The sequence below is a fragment of the Schistocerca serialis genome, chromosome 3, assembly GCF_023864345.2.
Source record: "Schistocerca serialis cubense isolate TAMUIC-IGC-003099 chromosome 3, iqSchSeri2.2, whole genome shotgun sequence".
In the NCBI taxonomy this organism is placed as follows: Eukaryota; Metazoa; Arthropoda; class Insecta; order Orthoptera; family Acrididae; genus Schistocerca; species Schistocerca serialis.
The window spans coordinates 952,396,285-952,421,608 of record NC_064640.1 but is presented as its reverse complement, the minus strand read 5'-3'; the positions used below and the strand labels follow the sequence as shown (position 1 = coordinate 952,421,608).

Sequence of the window (25,324 nt, the reverse complement as noted above, 5' to 3'; positions counted from 1 at the left end):
GCAGTTAGAATTGATGAAATCCATTTAACATGACTTTGAATAGGACACAGTTCACTGACCCATCACTTCCTTTCCAGATGTGAAGAACCATCTTTCAGAATTTACTGTACTGGTCTTGCAGTTGCAAAGTAATTGTGTCAAATGTAATTGATGGCTTGGACATCCCAATGCCTACTGAAATCAGAATGACTTTATTTCCACCCATTGGGCACTTTTCCTGGAATTATCAAGTCCATCGGAATGCACTACAACAGTCATGTCACAAATGGCTAAAATTAATAAGTATTGTACATTAAACCTTCGACCTGTATATGCTGGGCAAGTTTGTGATAGATGGCAAACACATGCAGTGGTTTAAAACTCCTGTCGGAAAGGTGGTGCAAAAGCAAAGAGAGCTTCATCACCAATTTACATGAATTCATAGACTTGCTTATGAATGAAACCTGAAGAAAGCCAAAAAGAGAGTGAGAAGAGCAAAGTGAGTAGTGTGTGATGAATTCTAAAGTAAAATATTGCTGAAAAATCAGTGTAAAATTCCTAAGGATTTACAATCTTATTTAAAATTACTAAGCAGGTCAAAATCAACTATTGAGCCTCTCAGTGACTATAATGGCATGAAAATGGAAGATGACAGAAAGAGGACATAAATACTGAAATCATTGTTCCAAAATTGGCTCACGAAGGAAGACTGTCATATTGTTTTTTTTTTTCTATGAACCATCACAAAAATGTCAAGATAGCGGATATTGAGATAAGTGATCATAGAAAACTAAACTGACTAAAATTACTGAACAGTGGGAGATGACCTGGACCATATGAGCTACCTGCAAGATTCTGCATTATGCGAAAGAAATTGTTCTCATAGTAGCCGTTTATTGTATACAGCTATAGCAATGGATGATGCCAGGTGATGGGACAGATCACAGGTCACTCACATTTTTAAGAAGGGTCATCAGACAGATGCTCAAAACTATAGGCCTGTACCACTGACACCAATATGTTGTAGAATTATGTTCATGCATTATGCTATTTTATGTCTCTTCTACAAAAATCAACACTGATTGAGCAAACAGGGATAATGTGAAATTCATTTTGCTCTATTAGTAGCTGGCCTGAGAATGCCATAGACAGCAGCATGCATCTTGATTTCCACAAGACACTCGACACAATTCTCCATTGTCATTTAGTGAACAAAATACAACCTTATCATGGATTGCTCCAGATTTATGACTTGTGTTAGGACTTTGCAGCAGATGGAAGTCAACATGTAATTTTTAACAGGGCTAAATGGACAGTTGTGAGGGAGTGTTGGAAGCTCTGTAAGACTCTTCATGGAACATACTACTGCCTACAGCAGGGAAGCACAGACCACAGCCTGCATGGGGGCCACCATTGTTCTGATGACTCGCCTCTCACTGTTCATTCTTATAAAGTCTTGTTTCGCTCATCTTTCATTTCCTCCCAGAAAGGAGAGGGCAGGCCTTTGTAGAACTTTGTGTAATGAGCAATTCCATTCTATTTGGCACTCGGGGCAGGGAGATCCCAATTTGGAATAATAACTCATCTAATGGCACAAAAGTTTTGAAGTTCCCAACCTGAACGTAACTATACCCCAAGTGGGGAAGATTTAGTGACCATTCTAAATTAATTTGTTAAAAGTAGTCTCTATCATCAAAACTTCACTACACTCTAACACATAACATTTCATCACCATCATCATCATTGTCATCATCATAACCATCATCATCAGCCATCTGATATCCACTGCTGGACAAGAGCTTCCTCTAGATGTTTGCATGCACTATCAGCTTCAGCAATATGAATCAGTGTTGCACCTGCATATCTTCTCATGTCATCTACCTACCTTCCATGAGTGTATCTTCTCAGCCATTTCTTATTTCTTGGAATCCTGAAAATAGTTTTCTTTGGAATTCTGCTTTCCACCTTCATGAGAATTGTCCAGCTAACCTCTATTTTTCTTTTATCACTGTCATAATTATGTTCCGCATGCTAATTTGTTCCCTGATCCATTGATTTGCCATCCTGTCTCTCCCAGTAATTTTTTACATGTATCTCTCCATATGTTGAATGGTCGCATCTCACTGTCACGAGAAAAAATTGCTTACGCAAACTGTTTGTTAATGTTCAGTTCCATTCACATTAAAAGTCTCATTTTCAAAATTTATTTACTTTACCAAGGTCAGTTTTACTCTTGTATTTACAGCTTGTGGTAGTCATCCAGTAGCAGCAATCACTTTCCATCAGTAATAGATTTTAATACCAACTATTTTTTCAGATTTGTAAAACTGTATTGGGCTTCTAAGATCAGTTTCAGAGGATAAAGGAATATTTTCAGGTAATGAAATTTGAGCCAAAGTACAATTTCCTGGATACTGTACAGGCTTTGTTTAGGATATTGCATGACATCTGATAATGTTAAGGGGTAATGGTCTCAGCAATGTCAGGAACCACTGGCTTTAATACCAGAAGTCTGTAGTGAAATGCAGGAAGACCTGTACAGGATCAATGACTGGTGCAGAGACAGGCAGTTGACCTTGTATATAAACAAAAGTAATGTATTGCATATAAATAGATGGAAACATTACCATCTGTAAAATACCTATCCATAACAACCTGTTATGACCACATAAAACTAATTACAGGAAATCAGATACCATATAGAGATTCACTGGGAGAATATCAACCAAAAGTAATTCATCTATGAAAGAAGTTGCTTACAAAACATTCATTTGACCAGTTCTTTAGTACTGCACATCAGTCTGCGATCCTTACCATGGTGGACTAACAAAAAGACAGGGAAGATTCAAACAAGGGAAGTATGTTCCATTATGGCATCATTTAGTACAAGAGCATTATGCTCAGAAAACTGCAGAGGAAAATGCTGTAAGAGAGATATTGTGAATCATGAAGAGGTCTGCTGTTGAGAGTCTGAGAGCTGATGTTTCAATAGGAGTCAGCCAACATATTACTTCTTTCCACATATGTCCCACAAAATGACCACAATGAGATAATCAGTGAAATTAGAACTTGTATGGGGGTTTACCAATGATCATTCCTCCTATGCACCATTCTCAAATGGAAGAAGAAAGTAGGAAATAATAGTGCTACCTCCACCATACACCATAAAGTGACTTATGGAGTACAGATACAGTCAGTGAAAAAATCTTCATCACCAGGACCTGAACTGCCGACCCAAAAACCATCTACATCTACATCTGTACTCAAAAAGCAGTGATAGTGTTTGTACCAGAGAATATTTGTTGTGCTATATTTATTTATTTCCCCTTACTATTACACAGGAAGAAAGACTGCTGGAATTCCTTCGCATGAGCCCAAACTCTGTAATTTTGTCATTATGATAATTAGAGGATCTTGGAGAAGTAATATGTTTCATGCACTGTTTCTGAATATGGGCTCTTGGAATCATGTCAGTAACGCTCATTATGACAAACAGCACATTTCTTGAAATGTCACCCACAGCAGTTTGTTGACCATTTTTGTGATACTCTCATGATGACTAAATGAATCCATGATGAACTGCAAGGCTCTGCTTTGAATCTTTCTATTGCCTCTGTTAATCCAGCTTAGTAAGGGTCCCAGACTGACAAACAATACTCGAGAAGCTTGGTGACATCAACAACCACTGATATTTTGACAATGTCACCTGGCTGCATTCCTGTAAGTTATTTGAACACTGTATACACCATAAGAAACTCAGGTCTCACATTACTCAGGAAATCATCAAAAAAGTATTGTGTAAGAGACCTCTTTTAGCATGAATTACACTTTCTTTGGACTCTTCCAATAAATCCAAGTCTGGTATCTGCCTTCTGCATTTATAGTGTTCTGGGCACACACACACACACACACACACACACACACACACACACACACACACACACACATGTGTGTGTGTGATTTCAGTGACTGATGTGCATATGTGCATTCAGCGAGACCAAATACAAGGGATTTCTATGGGAAGATATACTGTTTCGGTGTCACAGAAATGGTTAATGCATTACATTTGAAACTATTAAGAATATATGTTTTTAATGTTGAACTAATCACTATTTTTATAAAAATGTCTTGTACATTGTAATATACATTGGTCAAGTGAACTGATATACCCCCCCCCCCCCTCCTTTTCCAATTAGACTCCCACACAGGTACCATCCTTAGCATTTCACTGTTCCATATTCTAATGTTGAGATAGCCATTCATTTGGCAGTAACAGGAGCAAGTTTCTCTGACCCTGGGATGTGAGGGATCTACCAATTGAGGGGACAAGAGGTCTTGTCATTACAGCACCATTAAGTAATTTTCAGACAGAAACATTATAGCTACTTCAATAAATAATGCCTTAACAAACAACAAAAACTCACAAAGAACGCATTCATTTCCTATTGTCCAAAAATATACTTACCTTTTCTGAGATCTTAACATTTCCAGTGTACTGAACAGATCCAGATGACACACGTGACTCAATATTTTCAGCATTTTTCATTGATCCTTCTAAAGGAACTCGAAATGTTGCATAGGGGCTTATGCCTTTTCTATGAGAATGTGAAACTTGCAGTGGTGTAGGCAGGTACACAGACTCCTGTGGTGTTGTACTTAGTGCGACCAGTCCATCATCACTGTCATAAATGGGTGCAACAGTCCTCTTATCTGCTTCTGACATTAAATCCTTCTTCAGTGGTTTATCTGGAAGACGTGAAATATAATTGTCATTAATCTGTTCCTAAAAACAACACATCGTAGACATATTTTTCTCACTGATATGTAAAGGATTGCCCAGTTATACTCTGATTATGATGATTACAATAAAAATAATATTAATTGTTGTTAATATGTTTGTTTTCCATTTTTCTTTAATTTTGACATATTGCTATGATTTATGTTTTACGGTTAACCATCACAAAATTTCATACAAGACCTTATGACAGGTTGGACTGTACATTTATAGACTGCCAATGAGAAAATATCACCATATTTATATACAACAAAATGAATTAGGATAGACTGCTTCCCAGCACATATAGGAGGCATCGAGGGGCTGAGAGGTACATTTAAAATGTGTCTGTCTGCCATTCAGCGCCTCTATGAGGGTGAGTAGCAATCTATCAGATTCGTATTGTTGCTATTCACCTCCAGATTTTCTGTTGTTTATTATATTATATTAATAATTTTTAGGTTATGTTTGTCTGTGCACAGTTGATAAATGTAGTTTTCAATTAGATACATGTGATCCAGTTTGCTTTATTGAGGCATCTCCAGTGGCCTGAAACTGAAGGTTGGTTAGTTTGTGGGGGGTTGAAGTGACCAGACTACAAAGGCCATCAGTCCGTTTTTCCATGATCATGAAACACCCACAAGGAAGGAAAACAAGCAACAGAGATGACAAGGGATGACACAGAACATGAAATACACAGAAAAAGACCAGAAAAAAGGAATTAAAAGCACACAGTGTGTTACAGTGGTTGGCCAACCAAGGAAACAAAAAATGGAAAAGCCAACCACCAAGAGACACACTAAAAATCCCAATGTAAAACAGCAGGCCAAAGGCAATACACAATGCACAAAAGAGACAAGCCCTCAGATTGTTGAAAAAAGGCCCCTGCTCGAATAAAACTCAAAACTCAGCCTGCCATTGCAGTGTCATCCTTTACAAGTGCAGCGAGCATATCAGTCAGTGCAAATGTCTGCCTGAGCGCAGTTAAAAGCGGACAGTCCAACAAAATGTGGACCACTGTCAACATTGAACCACAACAACAGATAGGTGGGTCCTTGCGGTGCAAAAAATAGCTTTGGGTCAGCCACGTGTGGCCAATACTTAGCTGGCAGAGTACAACAGAGTTCTTGTGAGAGGCCTGCAAGGGGGAGCACAGCACACTGGTAGTCTCATTGATGTCCCAAAGTTTGTTGTGTGAAGGCAGGGTGCACCATTCATCACTCCAGGTACCAATGACCTTCTGCCACAAAACTGACTGGAGATCACACTCCCAAAGACCAATCGCCAGGGCCAGTGCATCGACAGCCTGTTTGGCCAGCGTGTCAACCCATTCATTACCCGGGATACCATCATGACCCAGGGTCCACACAAAGACCATGGAGCGGCCACAATGGGCAAGAGTATTGAGGGACTCCTGGATAGCCATCACCAGATGAGAGTGAGGAAAACACTGGTTGATAGCTCATAAACCGCTCAGGGAGTCACTACAGATAACAAAGGAATCACCTGAGCAGGAGCGGATATACTCTAGGGCGTGAGAGATGGCGATGAGCACTGCACTGAAAACACTGCAGTCATCCAGCAATGTGCATTGTTCAGATTGTTCCCTAAAAAAGCACACTTAACTCGACCAGGAACCATTGAACCGTCGGTATAGACTACTGGAGAGCCAGGAAACGTGGCAAGGATGGAAAGAGAGCGTCAGCAGAGGCCCTCAGGAAGGACTGAGTCTTTCGGGCCATGGACGGGGCACACACCATGGGGGTAGATGTAGATGGGCCTATGAAAGAGGTGGGAGAGTCATAAAAGGGTAGACCGATCGGCACCCCAGCTGGTGTGACTCAAGCAACATAGAGCGTTAAGATGCCACCAGCATGTTTGTTTAAGCTGCTGAATATGAAGGAGCCAAGTCAACCGGGAGCAGGCCCCTAAGACCCCACCCATGAAGCGTGGTGAGGATATGATGTCCCCATGTTGTATCATATGCATTCTGCATGTCAAAAAAGATGGCAACCAGATGCCGATGGAAGGAAAATGCCATACAGATGGCGGACTCCAGGCAGTCCAGATTATCGGTGGCAGAGCGGCCCTTACGGAACCCACCGTTGGACAGAGCCAGATGGCCCCGAGACTCAAGTAGCCAACTCAACCTCTGGCTCACCATGCATTCAAGCAACTTGCACAGAATGTTGGTGAGGCTAATGGGGTGGTAGCTGTCCACCTCCAGTGGGTTCTTGCCAGATTTCAACATGGGGATGATGATGCTCTCCCGCCATTGCGATAGGAACTCACCCTCAAACCCAGCTACGGTTGAAAAGGTCGAGGAGGGGTCGCTGGCAGTTCACCGAGAGGTGTTTCAGCATCTGATAGTGGATGCAATCTGGCCCGGGAGCCGTATCAGGACAAGCGGCTAGGGCACTTTGGAATTCCCATTCACTGAATGAAGCATTGTATGATTTGGGGTGGCTCATATGGAATAAAAGGCTCCAATGTTCCAACTGCCCTTGCGGGGAGCGAGACGCCAGTGGGTAATTTCTGAAAGCAGAACTCTGAGCATAATTCTCTGCTAAGAGTTCGGCAATCGTGTCAGAGTCAGTACAGACTGCTCGATTCAGGGAAAGACCAGGTACACTGACGGGGGTCCTATAGCCATACAGACACCTAATCTTGGCCCAAACCTGCAATGGAGAGGTATGGATGCCAATGGTGGAGACATACCTTTCCCAGGACTCCTGCTTCTGCCGGCGAATAAGGCACTGAGCTCAGGCACGGAGCTGCTTAAAGGCAATGATGTGTTCCACTGACGGGTGCCGCTTGTGACGTTGGAGGGCTTGCCTGCGATCGCGAATCACCTCAGTGATCTCTCGTGACCACCAAGGCACAATCCTCTGCCATGGGAACCCATAAGAACAGGTAATTGCAGATTCTGCTGCAAAAACAATGCCGGTGGTGACTGTGTGAACCACCACATCAGTGGCATTATGACAAAGAGGCTCAACAGTGGCAATGGAGGTGAACGACTCCCTATCAGGCTCATTCAAAGCCCTTCTGGGGAGGCACCTAGAAGAGTGATGTTGCGGCAGTGACAGAAAGATCATAAAGTGGTCACTACCGCACAAGTCGTCATGCACATGCCAGTGGACGAATGATAGAAGTCCAGGGCTGCAGACCAAAAGGTTGATGGCTGAGTATATGCCATGTGCCACACTGTAACGTGTGGAGGCGCCATTATTTAAGAGAGAAAGGTCAAGCTGTGCCAACACTTGCTCAATGGCAGTGCCTCGGCCAGTTGCCACCAATCCACCCCAAAAAGGGTTATGGGCGTTGAAGTCGCCCAGTAACAGAAAAGATGGTGGCAGTTGGGCTATCAGTGCAACCAATACGTGCTGTGGGACAACACCATCCAGTGGGAGATAGAGGCTGCAGACAGTAACAGCCTGAGGCGTCCACTCCCAAACAGTGACAGCCTCTAAAGGTGTTTGAAGAGGGACACACAGGCTGTAACGAGAGTTAAGGACGTAGACGCAGACTCCACCAGATACCCTCTCATAAGCTGCCTCATTCTTATAATAACACCGATAGCCACAGAGGGTGGGGGATCACATTGCCGAAACCAAGTTTTCTAGAGAGCAATGCAGAAGAAATGGTGAAGGCTGATAAGTTGGCAGAGCTCAGCAAGGTGATGGAAAAAACTGCCGCAATTCCACTGGAGGATGATACTATTATTAGGCTCTAAAGCCATGAAGTGCTCAATGAGGCAGGTTACACCTCAGGGTCACCTGCTGCCACCAATTGAGGAACTGTGTGAGTGACATCCATTGTGTCTAAGGGTCTGGTGAGATCTAGGTCCTCAGCGGACGCCAGAATCTCCACCTTATCCTCAGATGCAGAGCTTGTAGGGAGTGGTGGTATGGGCGCCACCACAAGGTCGGGATTCTTCGGTGCTTTCTTCATTTTTGGTTTCTCCCACTGTTCTTTCAGTGGTTCCGACTGGGAGGGCTTCACTGGGTCAGTCTCAGTGACTGAGGAGGACCGTGAAGCCCTACGACCAGCTACCTGTTGTTGCTTCAGCCACCGGCAGGCGTCCACTTTTCCACTAGTCGGAACCTGGGAAGGGAGTGATCCAAGGCTGGTGACAGGAGCCGAAGAAGACGTACGCTTCTCTGGCTGAGAATTGGGGACTGGTGTCCCTGATGGTTGGGGGGGGGGGGGGGATGGGAGGGAGGTGTTGCTCCTGAAGTAAGTAGTGCACAAGCAACAGGGAGGGAAGTGCCCCCCTCCATCAAGGCGGCAGGTGGAGTCTGACGGCTCAGAGAGCCAACTGCACACAACGAAATGGGAGATGGTAGAACCGTTGCCACAGCAGTGGCATAGGTAGATGTCATATGCACAGGATGGAGCCTCTCATATTTTTGCTTAGTCTCAGTGTAGGTCAGGCAGTCCAGGGTCTTATATTCCGTTATTTTCCGTTCTTCCTGTAGAATCCTACAGTCTAGTGAGCAAGGGGAATGGTACTCTCCGCAGTTAACACAGATGAGAAGCGGGGCACATGGAGTATTGGGATGCAAAGGATGTCCATAATCTCCACACGTGATGTTGGAAGTACACCGGGAGGGCGTATGGCCAAACTTCCAGTATTTAAAACACTGCATCGGGGGGGATTCATGGCTTCATATCACAGCAGTAAACCATCACCTTAACCTTTTCCAGTAATGCGTCACCATCGAAGGCGAAGATGAAGGCACTGATGGCAACCTGATTATCCCTCGAACCCCGACTGACGCGCCAGATGAAGTGAATACCTCGTCATTCTAGGTTGGTGCACAGTTCAACGTCAGACTCCAAAAGAAGGTCCTTGTGGAATATAAGACCCTGAACTGTATTCAAGCTCTTATGGGGTGTGATGGAAACAGAAACATCCCCCAGCTTGTCACAGGTGATGAGCACCCATTACTGGGCAGAGGATGCTGTTTTGATGAAGACTGACCCAAAGTGCATTTTGGACAAGCCCTCCATCACCCAAACTTGTCCTCTAAATGCTCCACAAAAAACTGAGGCTTCGTGGACATGAATGATTCCCCATCAACTCGTGTGCAGATGAGGTACTGGGGGGAATAAGCTTCACTGTCATCCTTAGCCCTGTGTTCCTCCCATGGTGTGGCCAGAGAGGGGAATGATCTTATGTCATATTTTCTTGCATTGAGGTTAGATCTCGATTGCTTAGAGACTGCTGGCAGCTGGCCACCAGCAAGAGAAGACGTGTCATGCAGCACTGTGTGTCATCCGCCCAGATGCCACCAACTCCAAACAAGGGCCCCTCCCTATGGGCGCCACCCAGCCACAGCAAGAGCCACTTGGCAGGATGGCCATTGCTGGGAGTCTCGATGCCCCAGGTAGACAGGCATCTACTCCTTGGCATATGTGGGGAGTTAACAGCGCAGGCATCAGCAGAGCGATCCCTGTGTTAGGGGGCTACAACCAACAGGGTACATGGCGGCCCCACCAAAATGGGCTGGCTACCATGCTGGATATCAGGTGCAGAGAAGTCCATGGTCGTCGTCAGTGCAGAAAGCAAGATGGCATAGTGCATGGGAGGAAGCCACACCCAGGAAGGTATCCTCACACAAGAGATGGAGAATGAACGGGACTGCAATGTCACAATGAGAAAGGGGGCTAAAGATCTTAACGCACTATGGACATGGTGCACCATGTAAGGCGCCCTTCCCCAATTGGCTTGCTCTTCAGAAAAATTTAGAAGAATGGAGGTCAAACCCTACAGTGGTCAACACAGAAAGGCCGAAACGTGTGAGACTTCTTTTAGTCACCTCTTACGACAGGCAGGAATACCTTGGGCCTATTCTTACCCCCAAACCCGCAGGGTGGAAACAGATATAGATTCTCACTTAAATCCATCACTTTCGATTTACATATCATGCTATTGTGTTTATAAGCCACAACTTGTCCATGTTAAGTTGACAGTTCATGTGGTGGCTGTCAGGAATGGCAGGAAGTGTACCTTGCTCCCAGACTACAAGTGCCGTGGGCAGAGGAACAGTGAGAAGAAGCCAGTGTCAGCTGTTTGCAGCAGTGCTGACATTATTACATGTGTTTATTGCCTTTCAGTGTGTATAGTAATTCTTCGTGTCTAGGGACAGCTTAAATTTGGCAGCACTCAGAGACAAATGGATATCTTTCAACTAGTGCAAATGTCCTCTGTTTCTGGCAGCACCAGAAAAATCATCCAGTTATTGTGGATAAGCTGTACACACAGTCTTGGTCCTGGCATTTTACTGATTTGTCTGTGCTGATAAGATTTCTTAACGTTGAAAGTGTAAGAATAGCTTCACCAGAAGACACATGTGAAAGACAACAACTCATACTGTAAGTAATAAGCATACATATTGATTTATATAGTGTTTGTAGCTTATAAACAAAATAGCACAATACATAAAGTTGAAGTACTGTATTTAAGTGAACACATATAAATTATCTCACATGACTGAAGACACCTTGCTAAAGTAAGGCAAAATGAGCCTGGTAGCACAAAATTACATTTATCAGTAGCGCAGAGACCAATATAACATAAAAATCATTAATGTATTACTAATAACTTAGGTACCCACACAAACAAATATTACAGATTAGCATAGTGACTTGTCATTATGTCACTCGTCTCATGAGCATGGAGAGTTTACAAAATAGACAGATAGAATGGATGTAGACATTTAGCTCCCACTCATTTTCTATCTTTTTTCCATTCACTTTTTCTTTGGGAAAGAATCATCAAGGATGTGGAGTAAGTCTCACTTTAGTCTCTAGTACTGTATAATTAACAGAAAACATTATTGTGATAATATAAATGGGAAGGGGATGTAAGAATGTAAGATTATTTGTAGAGGCCTTTGCACAACGCAGATTTACTGACATTGCATGAGACTTCTGCAATCCAGTTTTGCAGAATAATTATGTCATTCATTATAGCTGCATTATTCTAATTTAGTGCCACTCATGGCAGTCAGTGAAGTTTGGGATGTTATAGGAAAATAGTTGACAACTGAACATATTAGGTGGTGTACACAGTCGTACTTCATTGCCAAAAATCAATTGCAATTGCAATGTTATCCTTAAATCACTGAGTTCAGCAAATGAAAGAACAAAAATGTCTGAATTATTATTGGTCTACAAACACTGTGAAGTACTTCACTATCAACTCCACCACTGGCCAGGTCACTTGCAGAGGTTGCCAGCTTAAACCATGTGATCTGCTGCCAATCTACATCCTATGGCATGGAGGGCCTTTGCAGGTAGAGACTGCAGTACCCCATCAGAAGAGTTGAAAAGATGTAGACAGGCCAGATAGCAGGCAGTCTTGGTTCAGTCTTGGGGTCACCTACTTTCAGTTAATGAGGCCTGCTAATCAGTTGTCATTACTTGAACTTCTGTGACCTCCAACTGAGTGGATTGGATTTGAGTTGCTTTACTGAACACTTTGCTTGTATTGTGGCCTGCTGTGTATATGGCCACTGCATCTAATGAAGTTAAGAAATATCATACTGTTGCTTACTAAGTGGTGTTTGTCTCACTACCCTTTTGTGTTCAAGTACCACCTCATGCTCGTCACTTACTCCTGAGATGACACAACACATCAAGTGATGACGGATCTTTGAAGGTTAGCTGCTTTCTTGGTGTCAACACAACAGGATTCAAAATTTCTGCTCGTTTAGGTGTCACTTTTGCTTTTTGCTTGCTCTCACTGCTTACATTGATTTACTATTTGTTTTTGTGTGTATTTGTGCTTGCTTTTGCTGCTGCACTTATTGCAACTATCTTGTTCTACAGGTTGCACACACTCGCACTGCTAACCTTGTTCTTTTAGCTAATTTCTTTCACATTCTTTGTTCTTTTTATTGTGCAATGATGGCTAGCAATTTACAAAACACAATCCAAGAACCCCCTTTAACTCAAGTTTTCCAGTTTCAGGCCCAGAAAAGGCAACAATTAATATAAATAATGACCCTGATCCTGTCAAATCAAGCAGCAGCAGCACCAACCTCCCCAACTACAGCTCATCCACAACAACTCCAAGAGCTAAAATTTGTGCTTGAGCATTTTACAGAAACATGGAGGACTGGACTGAGTGTCACACTGAGCTCAATGTGCATTTTGCAGCGCATCAGGTGCAAGGTACATTGAAACCTTCTTACTTTCTGGCTATGGTTGGTGTGTTGACTTATGGTCTTACTATTCCCCACCATGCACATTTAAAGTGTAGCCTATAAAGATCTAATAACTGTGCTACACAACTACGATAATTCTCGGGTTGATGTGGCTGTGGTGAGGTATAAACTTTTGCACCTCTGTTGACAACCATATCAGACCTATAAGCAGTGGGTAGCAGAACTGCAAGGCTTAACCTCCCACTGTAAGTTTAAGTGTGAGTGTGGTCAGTACTTTAGAAATGAAATGATTAGAGATGCTGTCACACAAAATGTGTCTGACTCTCGCATTTATGATCAGATTTTAAACTACCCCACCCCCACCCCCAAACAACTGCTTGATTTGATTGAACATCAGGACTCATGTTACATTGCAGTGGCTAGTTTTGATTCCACACCAATTTTTGGTGTGCAGAACACTTGTAAACAGTGTGTGCCCATTAACAGCCAGCCACAGCACACTAAGTCTCAGTCAGTGCAACAAGCACATACATGCCAATTCCATGACACTAAGTGCTTCCACTGTGGAAAACATGTACTCATACAGGTAGTTTTCTTGCAAAGAAATGAAGTGCAAAAACACTCACTGTATTCAGTCAATACAGTTTCTTCAAAGCCTTGTTGTGATTCTCCAGTAGCCCAGTCAGATTCTAGTGAACCACAGAAAAATTCAAATGCTTCTTCCATTCAAAATCACCACAAACTTTTTGTCACATTGCAAATTGCCAAACACAAAATTTGCTTGCAATTGTACACTGGTGCTACAGTTACTTTCCTCAATAAAAAGGCATATGAACTGCTAGGCAAGCCACAATTATGTCAGTCTCAGTCTATGTTGTTTGCCAACAATGAAAATGACATTCTTGTATTAGGTGTGTGCAGCCTCCCCACTACTTTTCACAATGTCACAAAAACAGTTTCATTTATAGTTTTGTGTCCATGTGACTGTGAATGTACTTTTGGAATGGATTCTTTTGACTTGTTTGGCTTTAAAGTACAAGACATGTTTCATTTGTTAACTTTTTTGTGACTGCCACTCCAGTAACTGAACTTTGCAAGAAATTTAATGGCTTATTTCAAGATGCTTTAGGCAGGGCTAACAATTCTGAGGCCCATATCCATATGAAAGACAATGCTCAGCCTTGCTTTGTTCCCACTCACCATGTTCTCCACACCATTTGGAACCAAGTTGCTCAAGAACTATCAGCTTGGCATGAAAGTGGAGCGGTTGCATCCATTGCAGCCAGCCAATGAGCATCGCCATTGGTCATCATAAAGAAGCCATCAGGAAAACTACGGACTTTAAGTCAACAGTGAACCCACAAACTGTGAGTGACTCCTTTCCTTTGCCATGTCCTGAAGAATTAATGGACAAAATGGGTGATGGTCACTTTTATTCAAAGACTGATCTGCAAGATGCTTACTTGTGCAGTTACCTCTTGATGAACAGTCCCAGTGCATTCTTGCTATCAGGAACCATCAAGGGTTATTCAAATTTTTGCATTCGCCATTTTGCAGTGCTTCCACACCTGCTATCTTTCAATGATACTTTTAACAGTTAACAGCCCAGATACTAGTTTGTACAAATTACTTAGGCAATATTGTTGTTTCTGTATTTACTCCTGACAAGCACTTACATGGAAATCCCAGCAACAACACAAATAATGTAGCAAGCATTAGATCGTTAAATGAAATTAAGAATACAAAATTACTTTAAAAATAAAAATTAGAAGGAAATAATGATTACAAGAGAGAAATGCTAGCCAGTTATTATCTTCATAAGGCAAAATGCTTAGTGTTAGTGACAAACACATGTAACAGTCAAAGTGACAACACTGTTGAAGAATGAGAAATACCTACCTTTGATGGGTGGGCCCTTCACAACCTAGGATCTCAGTGACTTGTGTTTACTTTTTAGCCTTCCAAATCTACATTTTCATAGATAATCTGCAAGCCACTGTATGGTGTGTGGCAGAGGGTACCCTGTACCTATGCCTCTCTCCTCCTCGATGGAGGTATTAATAGTTCCGAAAGCTATGATAATGTCATCACTTTTAGATGTTTAGGTTTCCATCATCAGTACATAACCTTTTAGTGCATGAAGGTAACCAACAGCCAGCAAGTCTGTCTTATAATTTATTAGATTTATCAAAGAATTTTTCCTTCCATATCATTAAGATGAAAATAATGTCTGATATGATGAACACAATAGGATTTTATTTTGTGCAGAAACATGAATAAAGACAACAGCATTTCAGATTTCATCTATTTAAACACATGAAAGACAAGATATAACTATAAATATGTAAGTTTCTTTTTATTTATAAGATAAGAATATAAGAATCCAAGAATGTTATTCGCTATGTAAAAATTTTGCATCAATAGAAGTATTTTCAATTTACACATACAATACTTGACATTTTTGCTTTTTTAAATTTAATTTGATGAATTATTTTACACCCATATTCCAACATTTAGAACATTTTTCTTGTAAAAGGTTATTCTGCAATCAATGATTTGTAGGTCCACATGATGCTTGATTTTATAATTAAGAAAAGACTGTTTAATGTTAAAGAGCTGTCTTTGTTCCATAGTAGAAGGAATATAATTTCATAAATGTACACAGGCGTGGAGTCAAAATACCAAACATTCTGAAGTGCTGTTGGCATGGTTAGTTTCATCTCAGGTATTATTAATTGACACTTATATGTAGCTGTTTGGTAACAGTACCTCCAAATGGGTTTGATGAGAACATCTCTTGATTTTTCCTGAGATACATGAAAAGACCAGTGGCAGCTGCTATAAGAACAATAACTGCTGATGCTGTTGGTCCTATTATCAAAAGATCACTATAAAACGTTTTGTCCTCAGATACTGAATGCTCTGCTGTATCGGGTGAAATTGTGGCTGAAAGTAAATTTGACAACAATTAAGAAAATATATAAACTGGATCTGTAAAAATACCTTATTTCTGGAGACTCTGCACAAGTTAGAAACATGGCTAAACTAAAACTGTGTAAACAGAAATATTAGCTCTAATACAGAAGTAACCATTAATGTTAACCTGCCATCATAATGGTTCATTTCCACTATTTCAGTCAATGATTTCCTAATACACCATTTGAAACTCTTAACAATCCCTGTTTCTTTCAGTTTATTCATCTCCTTAATTTCTTGCCTTTCTACAGTTTTTCACAAAATGGTTCAAATGGCTCTAAGCACTATGGGACTTAACATCTGAGGTCATCAGACCCCTAGACTTAGAACTACTTAAACCTAACCAATCTAAGGACATCACACACAACCATGCCCGAGGCAGGATTTGAACCTACAACCATAACAGCAATGTGGTTCCGGACTGAAGCACCTAGAACCACTCAGCCACAGCGGCTGGACTACAATTTTTCAGTTTTAACCAGCAAATCATAAGTAAAGTCAGAGTCCACATCTGCCCCTGGATATATTCTGCAGTTTAAAATTTGGTTTTGAAATCTCTCTCTCTCTCTCTCTCTCTCTCTCTCTCTCTCTCTCTCTCTCTCTCTTACCATTACATAATCTCTCTGAAAACTTTTGATGTCTCCATTACTCTTCTGCATATATGATATTCACTCATAATTCTTAATCCAAGTGATAGCAATGATTAAATTATTCTATGTAAAAAATTCAACCATATTGCTTTTTCTTCATTCCTTTCCCCTAGTTCTTGCATTCCTACAATTTTTTTCTTTCTCTCCCTTTTCTTACTATCAAATTACAGTCCCCATCACAATAAAATTGTCTTCTCCATTCATACATTCATTTATTTTGTCACACATTGTGTTCAGCAAAACCCATCCTGAAAGAGAGCCTTCAGAAATGTGGAACAATCCATATTATACATAAATAGCCAGAAACAATCACTGCAGGCTATTTCTAATAGGTATACTGTACTAAAACCAACGTATGTCTCTTCCTTAACTATGTGAATAATTTCTTTATCTCATCATTGAATGCAATTGACAAAAAGAGAAAATACAAAAACGTAACAAGCTAAGCAGTCAAGAGGCAATAAGGACATGTAGAAAATGAGACTGACAGGAAATGCAAAATGGCAAAGCAGGAATGGCTAGAGGAAAAATGCAAGGCTGCAGAGCCATGAATAACTGTGGAAAAGATATATGCCATATATATGAGGTTCATTCAAATGAAATCTGGTCAGTGTATCTACCTTTGCCTTACACGTAATGTGGCACCATATAACTGCGGGTATGGTGGTGCCATCTATTGGTACAGAGACTGATGTGTGCCCACCATTTGATTTTGCATGGCGCCAGTGTGGTTTCACACTGACGAGAAGGTGGTCACACAAGTTATAGTCCGCTACCGAACATGCAGGCAAATAAGCAGGAACAATGAGGAGTGATTCAATTTTTGGTGGCGGAGGGAGTTGGAGGCCATCAAATGTATTGACGGATGAAGGCTGTGTATGGTGAGTACAGTCTGAGTCTTTCAACTGTAGTGGAATCACACAAACGATTCCTTGAGGGGTGTGAGTCACTGGAAGATGATGCTCATCCTGGATGGGTTCATCATGTCACCACACCGGAAATGGTTGCAGAAGTGAATGATTTAGTCTTGGACAACTGCAGAATCACCATGGACCTCTAAAACAAGCTATTCACAGATATTGATTCACAATGGACGATGAAGTGTGTGACTGGGCCCAGGCCTGGATCTGACAACAGCCTACTAGCTTATTCAAGGATGGAATTGACTGGTTAGAGTCACAATGGGATAAATGTGCCAACAGATTTGGTGACTCTTTTTGAGTATGTGTACTGTGTATAACTACATTTTTAAGTTAATAAAATTGTTAATGTTTCTTTACACTAGTGACCGGGTTTAATTTGAATGCCCCTTATAGTAAAATAACATAGTCCTATGTAGAAAACAGAAGTGTCTGTAAGAATATCATCAGCTCTGGTGGCAAGTTAGTACTGAGTAAGGATGAGGAATCTAGGGGTGGAAAGAATATTCAAAGGGAAAATGAACTGTAACACAATATTGGAAGGGAAGAGGAATTTGACTTGATGAGAAGGGGGACACAGCAATGCTGCAGGAAGAATCTGGTAGAGCTATGAAAGACTAAAGTCAAAACAGGGCCCCTGGACTAGATAACATACCCTCAAAATTAGTGAGAGCCCACCTTGGCAAAATCACTTCACTTGGCATACAAGATGGAAAACTTAAATAATAAATTAAAATATACTTAGTTTCATGGTAAATGATAACAGCCAAACAGTTGCAGAATAAAGATTTGTTGAAATCCTTGACCACAGTTTCGGTATATCTAAGTATACCTTCATCAGAATCAAAAATACACCTGAACAGGAAGACACTTTCATTAGCAAAAAACTTAGCAACATAACTGAGATAGAACAAAAACAAGCACTTATAGCTTTAAGTGTCCATGAAAATTACCAAAGTATTACGAGCACAAAAACTTTTAGTCACTTACTAAAATCACATCCTGCAATGGAGATGCATAAAACAATCATGCAAAAGGTATCATCAGTAGTTAAAATTAAAATATCACCTTCATTTGTGCAGCATAATTATGAAGAGATGCTCAATGCGAACATGGCATACTATCAGTACTTAGCCTGTGAAGAGGGTGTGGAAGCACTAGGGCAGACAGGTTCACCAAAAGAGGGCACTTGTGGTATGTGTGAGATATTCACGTACATTAAAACCCGGGATACATACACATGCACATAAAAATTTGAAAAGTTGTGCTAATTCAAAGCCTCTGTTTCAATAAATAAAACATATCATAACCAATTAAAACACCTATGTACAATAAAAAATATGAACACCAATTTGCTATGTCCTAATGTCAAGCAGGTGAAGCTTGCACTAAGGAACATATCCAACAAGAGAGGGCACTAGTGTTATGTGCGAGAATCTCATGTAAATTAAAGACTAGGATACATATTAGCAGAAGCAAATATAATATTGTAGTAAATTGAAACCATTGGTTGTCATGAATAAAAACCTAACAGATCATTTAAACCACACATACACGTGGAAAACTGTGAACAACAATCATCAAAAATACATCAAATCCCAACAAGACAGGAAAGGAGCACTTCACCAGCATCAGCAGACAAGAAAACTAGCTTCTAGTCAGCCAGAATATATTTCTTTAGCGCAAGAAGGGGTTTGAAACAATCCAGAAAATTTTTGTTTCCAAGCTGCACCTGTTTGTTAAGAATAAATCCATCTTTTTGAGATAGATGTTTGAAAATTTCTAATTCCTTGAACAAGTCCAGGTTTAAACCTTACTCACTTCATGAAGCAATTCTACATCATCCAGTTTATGTGGTGTATGCTGTACGAGCATTAGATGTCCAGCAAAAGTGAAATTGTACATGTTTTCCCCATTTTTACCTAGCATGTGTTCTTTATATCTTACTTTAATGTTTCCACCTGTCTGTTCAACATAATAGTTGGGGCAGTCATTACAAGTAATTTTGTAAACCCTGGATTTACTGCCAAGTTCTTCCCGTGCCCCAATAGTATGAAGCACTATTTGTTTTAAGCTATTGTTTATGGAAAGGCAACTCTGTAACCATATTGCTTCTGTAGAAGTCTCCTTATCTTGTATGATACGTTCCCCAAAAATGGAATAGAAATAAAGTTATTACCCTCACTCTTTATTGCCCTGTTATCTCCTAAGGGTGAACATTTTACAGCTTTTTTTTTTTTCCTAACAATGTGGTCAATCAATATAGGGTCTTATCCATTGTTAATAGCTATGGATTTTACTAAATATATTTCTTTTTCTAAACAATCCTGTTCTAAAGGTGTGTTCATGGCACGATGGACTGCAGAGTGAACAAAGGCAATTTTGTGAGTTTGTGGATGACAAGAATCTGCTCGGATAATACTATCAGAAAAAGTATTTTTACGAAAATTGTCTTATTTCAATCTGCAGTCCATCATGCTGTAAACAGACCTTTAGAACAGGACTGTTTAGGAAAAGAAATATCTATAGTAAAATCCATAGGTATTAATAATGGATACGACCCTATGTTAATTGACCAAATTGTTAGGGAAAAAAAACAGCTGTAAAATGTTCACCATTAGGAGATAACAGGGCGATAAAAAGTTAGTGTAATAACTTTATTTGTGAGTTTCATTTTTTGAACACAACCGACGACTAGCTTAGAGACAGAAGTGATGACACTTTCTGCAGGACCTGACCATCAGTTTGCAGGACAATGCTCAAGCACATACAGTGCAAGCTGTTACCGATTTGTTTGACTGATGGGGCTGCTAAATGCTATACCATCTACTGCTCTCCCCTGACTTAAGCCCTAGTAAGTTCAGCTCAGTTACTAAACTGAAGGAAACACTTCACGGCATTTGATTCAGAACGGCTACAGGTTCGTTGGGCAATGGATCACGCCACTCAAACTGTCAACACAACTAGCACTGCTACGAGTATCCCACAACTTCCACATCGCTAGCAATGGGTTATACACAATGCTGGTGACTTCTTTGAAGGTCAGTAAAACTTTGAAACATATATCTATTTTGTACAAGCTATTAAAGTTCCAACCCTCATATTATTCCAAATTAGGACCCTCCTGCTCCAATGTCTAAGCATATCTTCAATGAATACTACACCATGCCTTGTCTGGAGCTTCCTGTGGGCCTGGAAGGCTGAAATTCCACAAGAGATTCTTGAGCAGAGAACTCACTGAGCCCCCAAATGACTATCCTCCACTACAGAGGATACCTACTGGTGAGAACTTGAGATGGAAGATTAAGAGGAGCCTCAATCATGTCAGGACGGGTGTAGCACCAGTGAAGGCAAACCTGAGCAAGTGGGGCCTAACAAATGAACATGATGACAGATGTGATTGTGGTGAATATCTGGATATGGATTTGTTGTAACTGTTCCAGTTGATGAATTAAGGAAGAGAAGTGAAGAAGCATTGGCCACAGTTCCTATTTTGGCTTGAAAAATTTTCATCTCTGGACATAAAAAATTAAAATAATGTAAGTCAATAACTGGAAATTTTCATGGTAGTTAACATCATGTATTACAAATGGATTTATTAAATTGATTGTTGCAAATACGAATGCATGTAATATGCAGTAGAGTAACTGATCAATCAATTTGGAGAACAGCACATTGAATGTAAGAGCTATTTTGAGCTTAATGTATTTAAAGATTTCAAATACATTAAGTATTTACAAGTCTACAGGTTTAGACATTATAATTTGTGATGGCAGCTACTGTGCTGCACTATCACCTCCTATCATCAGCCACACTGGCAATTTCTTTCTGCTTCATTATAAAACAGTATGCCCATTTCTGTTGTACAGACATAACAAGTACTACTTTTTGTCCCACCCTCGATGTTTATAGGTCTAAAACACCTGTACAACTCTCCATTTGACTAAGGATGAAATGGTGACTGTGTAAAAATACTGAATATCACTATGTTTATAGAACTGTTTGAACAGTGGTGATGAGAACTGAGCACCAATGTCTGCAAAAATAGTTTGAGGTAGACCTTCAATGTCTAAAATTTTTGTCAGTGCCTGGATAGTGTTCTCTGGTGCAGTAAATGCATTTTTACAACATAAGGGACAGATGGACATCACATCCACCACCAATGATTATGTGGAATAGATCTGTAAATTCACTGTGGAACCTGTACCATGGTTTCATGGTGTAGGCCAGGTTTCCAAAATATTATTAAGAGTTACTACTTGATTTTTTGCATATCATCCTCAGCCAAGGGCCGCACTTTTGATGTCCCTATCTACACTGATATGCCAAAACATTATGACTCCTGTTTAATACCACATTTGTCCACCTTTGGAATGTAATAGAGCTGCAATTCCGTGTGGCATGGATTCAAAAAGACCTTGGTATGTTTCCAGAACTATGTGTCACAAGATGTCTGCACATGGGACATGTAATCCCTGTAAATTATGGGCCATTTGTTTGTAGGCTTGAGGCTGGCACCCAATAGCATCTAAGATGTGTGCCATTGGGTTTCGATCAGGTGAATTTTCTGGCCAAGACATCACTGTGAGTTCACTATGATGCTCCTCAAACCACTGTAGCACAATTTCACCTTGTGACATGGACAGCTATTCTGCTGGAAGAAGCAACTGTCATCATGGAGGACATCAAATATGAAGGGACACAGGTGGTCTACAGTAATGTTCATGTGGTTCACAATTGCCATGGTGCCTTTGATTACAATGACAGGCCCCATTTAAGACCAGTTGAATTTCTCCCAAGATATAATACTGTAATAATCAGCTTGCATCTGCTGTATCATGCATGCTTCAAGTAACTGTTCATCTTAATGATGGCATACTGTACAAGACAAAACCTGATTCATCAAACCAGGCAATACCTTTCCATTGATTCAGCAGCCAGTCACAATGATCTTGTGCCCACTTCAAACATAACTGACTATGTCATTGGGACAGCAACATGTTGGAAAGACTCCATGCTAGGACGAATGGACTACCATATCAGTGGCCTGTCAGACATATTCTCCACTAACTATGATGTTGCAAAAGCTGCTGCTTTAATTTTATATATACAGTCCAATTTAGACAGGGTGCTTTACTTCTGTAGTTGTTTGAAGGAGGGCGAGAGGGATGAAAAATTTCCACATCATTCGTAACTGAGAATTATTATTTCCTGAAAAACAACTGAAGTTATTTCAGTGTGTTAGGCACACTCAATTTGTCAAAGCATACTAAATACTGATGGGTCATATGCGTAACTTCTTGCTTAGAATAAGCCCCAGATTTCCAACACCTTGAATTGGAAAAGTTTAGACTGAAGGTTGCATTCCTGCAGTTTGTGGAACAGTGTATGGAGATTAACCAGATATTCCTATGCTATAGACCTAGTGGCATACATGACACACTAGGGGGGAGACCAAATAAGCTGTGTGACTTCGAAATTGCCACAGAGGCATAAATTCCTCATTGGTTTCTTTGATGACAACAAGTGGGATGACCCATTGGTTGATGAGACTAGTCCAGTGTCTCATTCTTCAAGACAGACTGCCTTCGATTTCAAGGCCTTCTTAAATGCACATCGACTTTTTATTACCACAAAGGGCTTTAGTATTATTTGTGCCTCATAATTTGTTGCACAACCCAAACATAGAGGAGAAGGGAGGGTAAATTCTTGGCAAACAAACAGGATTGCACCAATGAAGTAGGTTTATGTACACTCAAACACATTACACAGTAACAGACAGCACGTGCACACTCACTGGCAAGAACAGTAACAAGCAGATCAGTAAAAGTAGTGCTAACATCCAAGCAAGAAGAACCCTCAGAGTTTCATGCATCCATACGGGACATCAGAGTTACTTATCAAACTGCTGAAAGGGATTCCTTATTCTTAAATATGGATCTTTGTACCTGTCTGCAAATCAACGTCTCTTATATTAGTGAATAGCAATCTGTCCTTTCTGAATTGTTATGATTATACAGTGAAAATACTACTAGAAATATTTAAGTTATCCTCAGAAGCGTGCAGACACACACACATACACACACACACACACACACACACACACACACACACACACACACACACCTCATGGCTCTAGGTACTACAGTCAGTCCTTGGTACCTGGGGCCATGTATGTGAGATATTGTTGTGTAAATGTGTGAGAATTCAACTTCTGAGGAACGAATTCATCTGAAAGCTTAAATGTTTCTACTATTATTTTCAGAGTTCCTTATCTGTGACTCAACATCTCCTCTGCATGGTGAGTAACAATCTATGCTTTCCATATTGTTGTTATTCCACCTTGAACTTTACATTCTTTGATATTTAAGAAAGCAATATGCACATGGAATATATTGTCATTTTTTACTGTAATTAGCTATTCATTGTACTAGATTTTTATTGTGAGGCACAAATAATGATACAAAGAGGTCTTTAAGGAACCTCTGATATTCAGTTGTCTACTTTTTATACAATGTTCTACATTTTTCTATAACAAATTCTATGCCACCTTTAGCTATATTTACCACACATTGTGATTTTTCAGGAAATTAAATAATGTAACATGAGTTAGCATTTGTATTAAGACACCTGAGTTCCTTTTCAGATCTATAGTGCAGATTTTTTATGAGACCATTGCATCCTGTTTTTAGGGGAGGCTGCATACACACAAGTAGTTGACTTAATGACATAATATTTTAGTTTCCCTAGCAGAATTGTCTCCACAAAAATCAAAATCTTGAAAAGTTTGTGGAAAAGCCAATAAGACAATATAGTTTTCTGTATTCCAAAAACAATTGATACAAATGTTTGACCACTCATTATCACATCACCTTTATATATACATTGCTGAAGGCAAAAAAATATGCTCATGACCATTGCCACAGCTACAGACTTAAGTATAGGAAATAAGCAACATTAGGTATACTTGATCAATACTGACAGAAAGTCAATATCAATATTTCTGAAAACTATGGCTTTCCAGTTAATTCTGCATGATGTTATTAATTCATTCTTATATTGCTTGTTGACTTTTGAAATATGTTACATTTAAAATAGGTTATTTTGGTGGCTTCTATTTGATATTTTGGATGCTCACTATAGTAGTGCAGAGTAGTGCTGCCAAGCATTATAGTCACCAAGCTGTAGGAAATGGATGCACAGACTATGACTTGTCTGCCATTGATATGGTGATGGCTTGCCTCTCACCTTTCAGTTCTTGTAATTTTGTTTGCTTTTTTATACTGTTCTTCCTTCTCCTGCCAGAAAGAAAGACTGTAGGCCCTGGTAGGAACTTAGTTCTTTTGAGCCACACTATTAAAGAAAAAATATTGTGCTGTGCTGTGCTGTGAAAACATGTGGGTTCATTTTCTTTCTCTCAGTCAGTTTTACTTATGACTGCAGGGCATTTAAATTATTAGACCAACTGTTTCTGCAATTATTTTCTCCTTACATATCATTCTATGCAAAAATTGTATACACAAGAATGTGCTGTTTTGTTTTCATCCTTGCAGTCAGCTTTAATAGAAAGCACAAAAGTTGTATTTATGGATTATCAGCTCGTGATTAGTATACTGCTATGGTATATGAATCATCTATCCAGAGTGAAACTGTGCGAAATACTATCATTGAAACTACAGCCAGTTTTAACAGAAAACCTGTACATTTTCATTTAAAAAATATACAGTCTCTGTCTGTCTGGATGTTTATTAGAATATTATTTAAAAATTTGAAGTAAATTAGTCACAAGCTTGCTGAAATTTTTGCTAACAAAGTTTTCCCATTGTATATTACTAGCTTAGTGCCCAC

General features: G+C 40.2%; 1 protein-coding gene across 1 annotated transcript in view; it reads right to left on the bottom strand.

Annotated features, from left to right (window-relative positions):
• The window catches only part of LOC126471337 (Down syndrome cell adhesion molecule-like protein Dscam2), a 198,623-nt gene that overhangs the window by 6,624 nt on the left and 166,675 nt on the right, over window positions 1-25,324 (bottom strand). The window contains exons 11-12 of the mRNA XM_050099458.1: window positions 15,700-15,876; window positions 4,445-4,725 (exon numbers count right to left, since the gene is read on the bottom strand). Of these exons, the coding sequence (XP_049955415.1) occupies window positions 4,445-4,725; window positions 15,700-15,876 (458 nt within the window). The remainder of the gene's footprint in view (window positions 1-4,444; window positions 4,726-15,699; window positions 15,877-25,324) is intronic.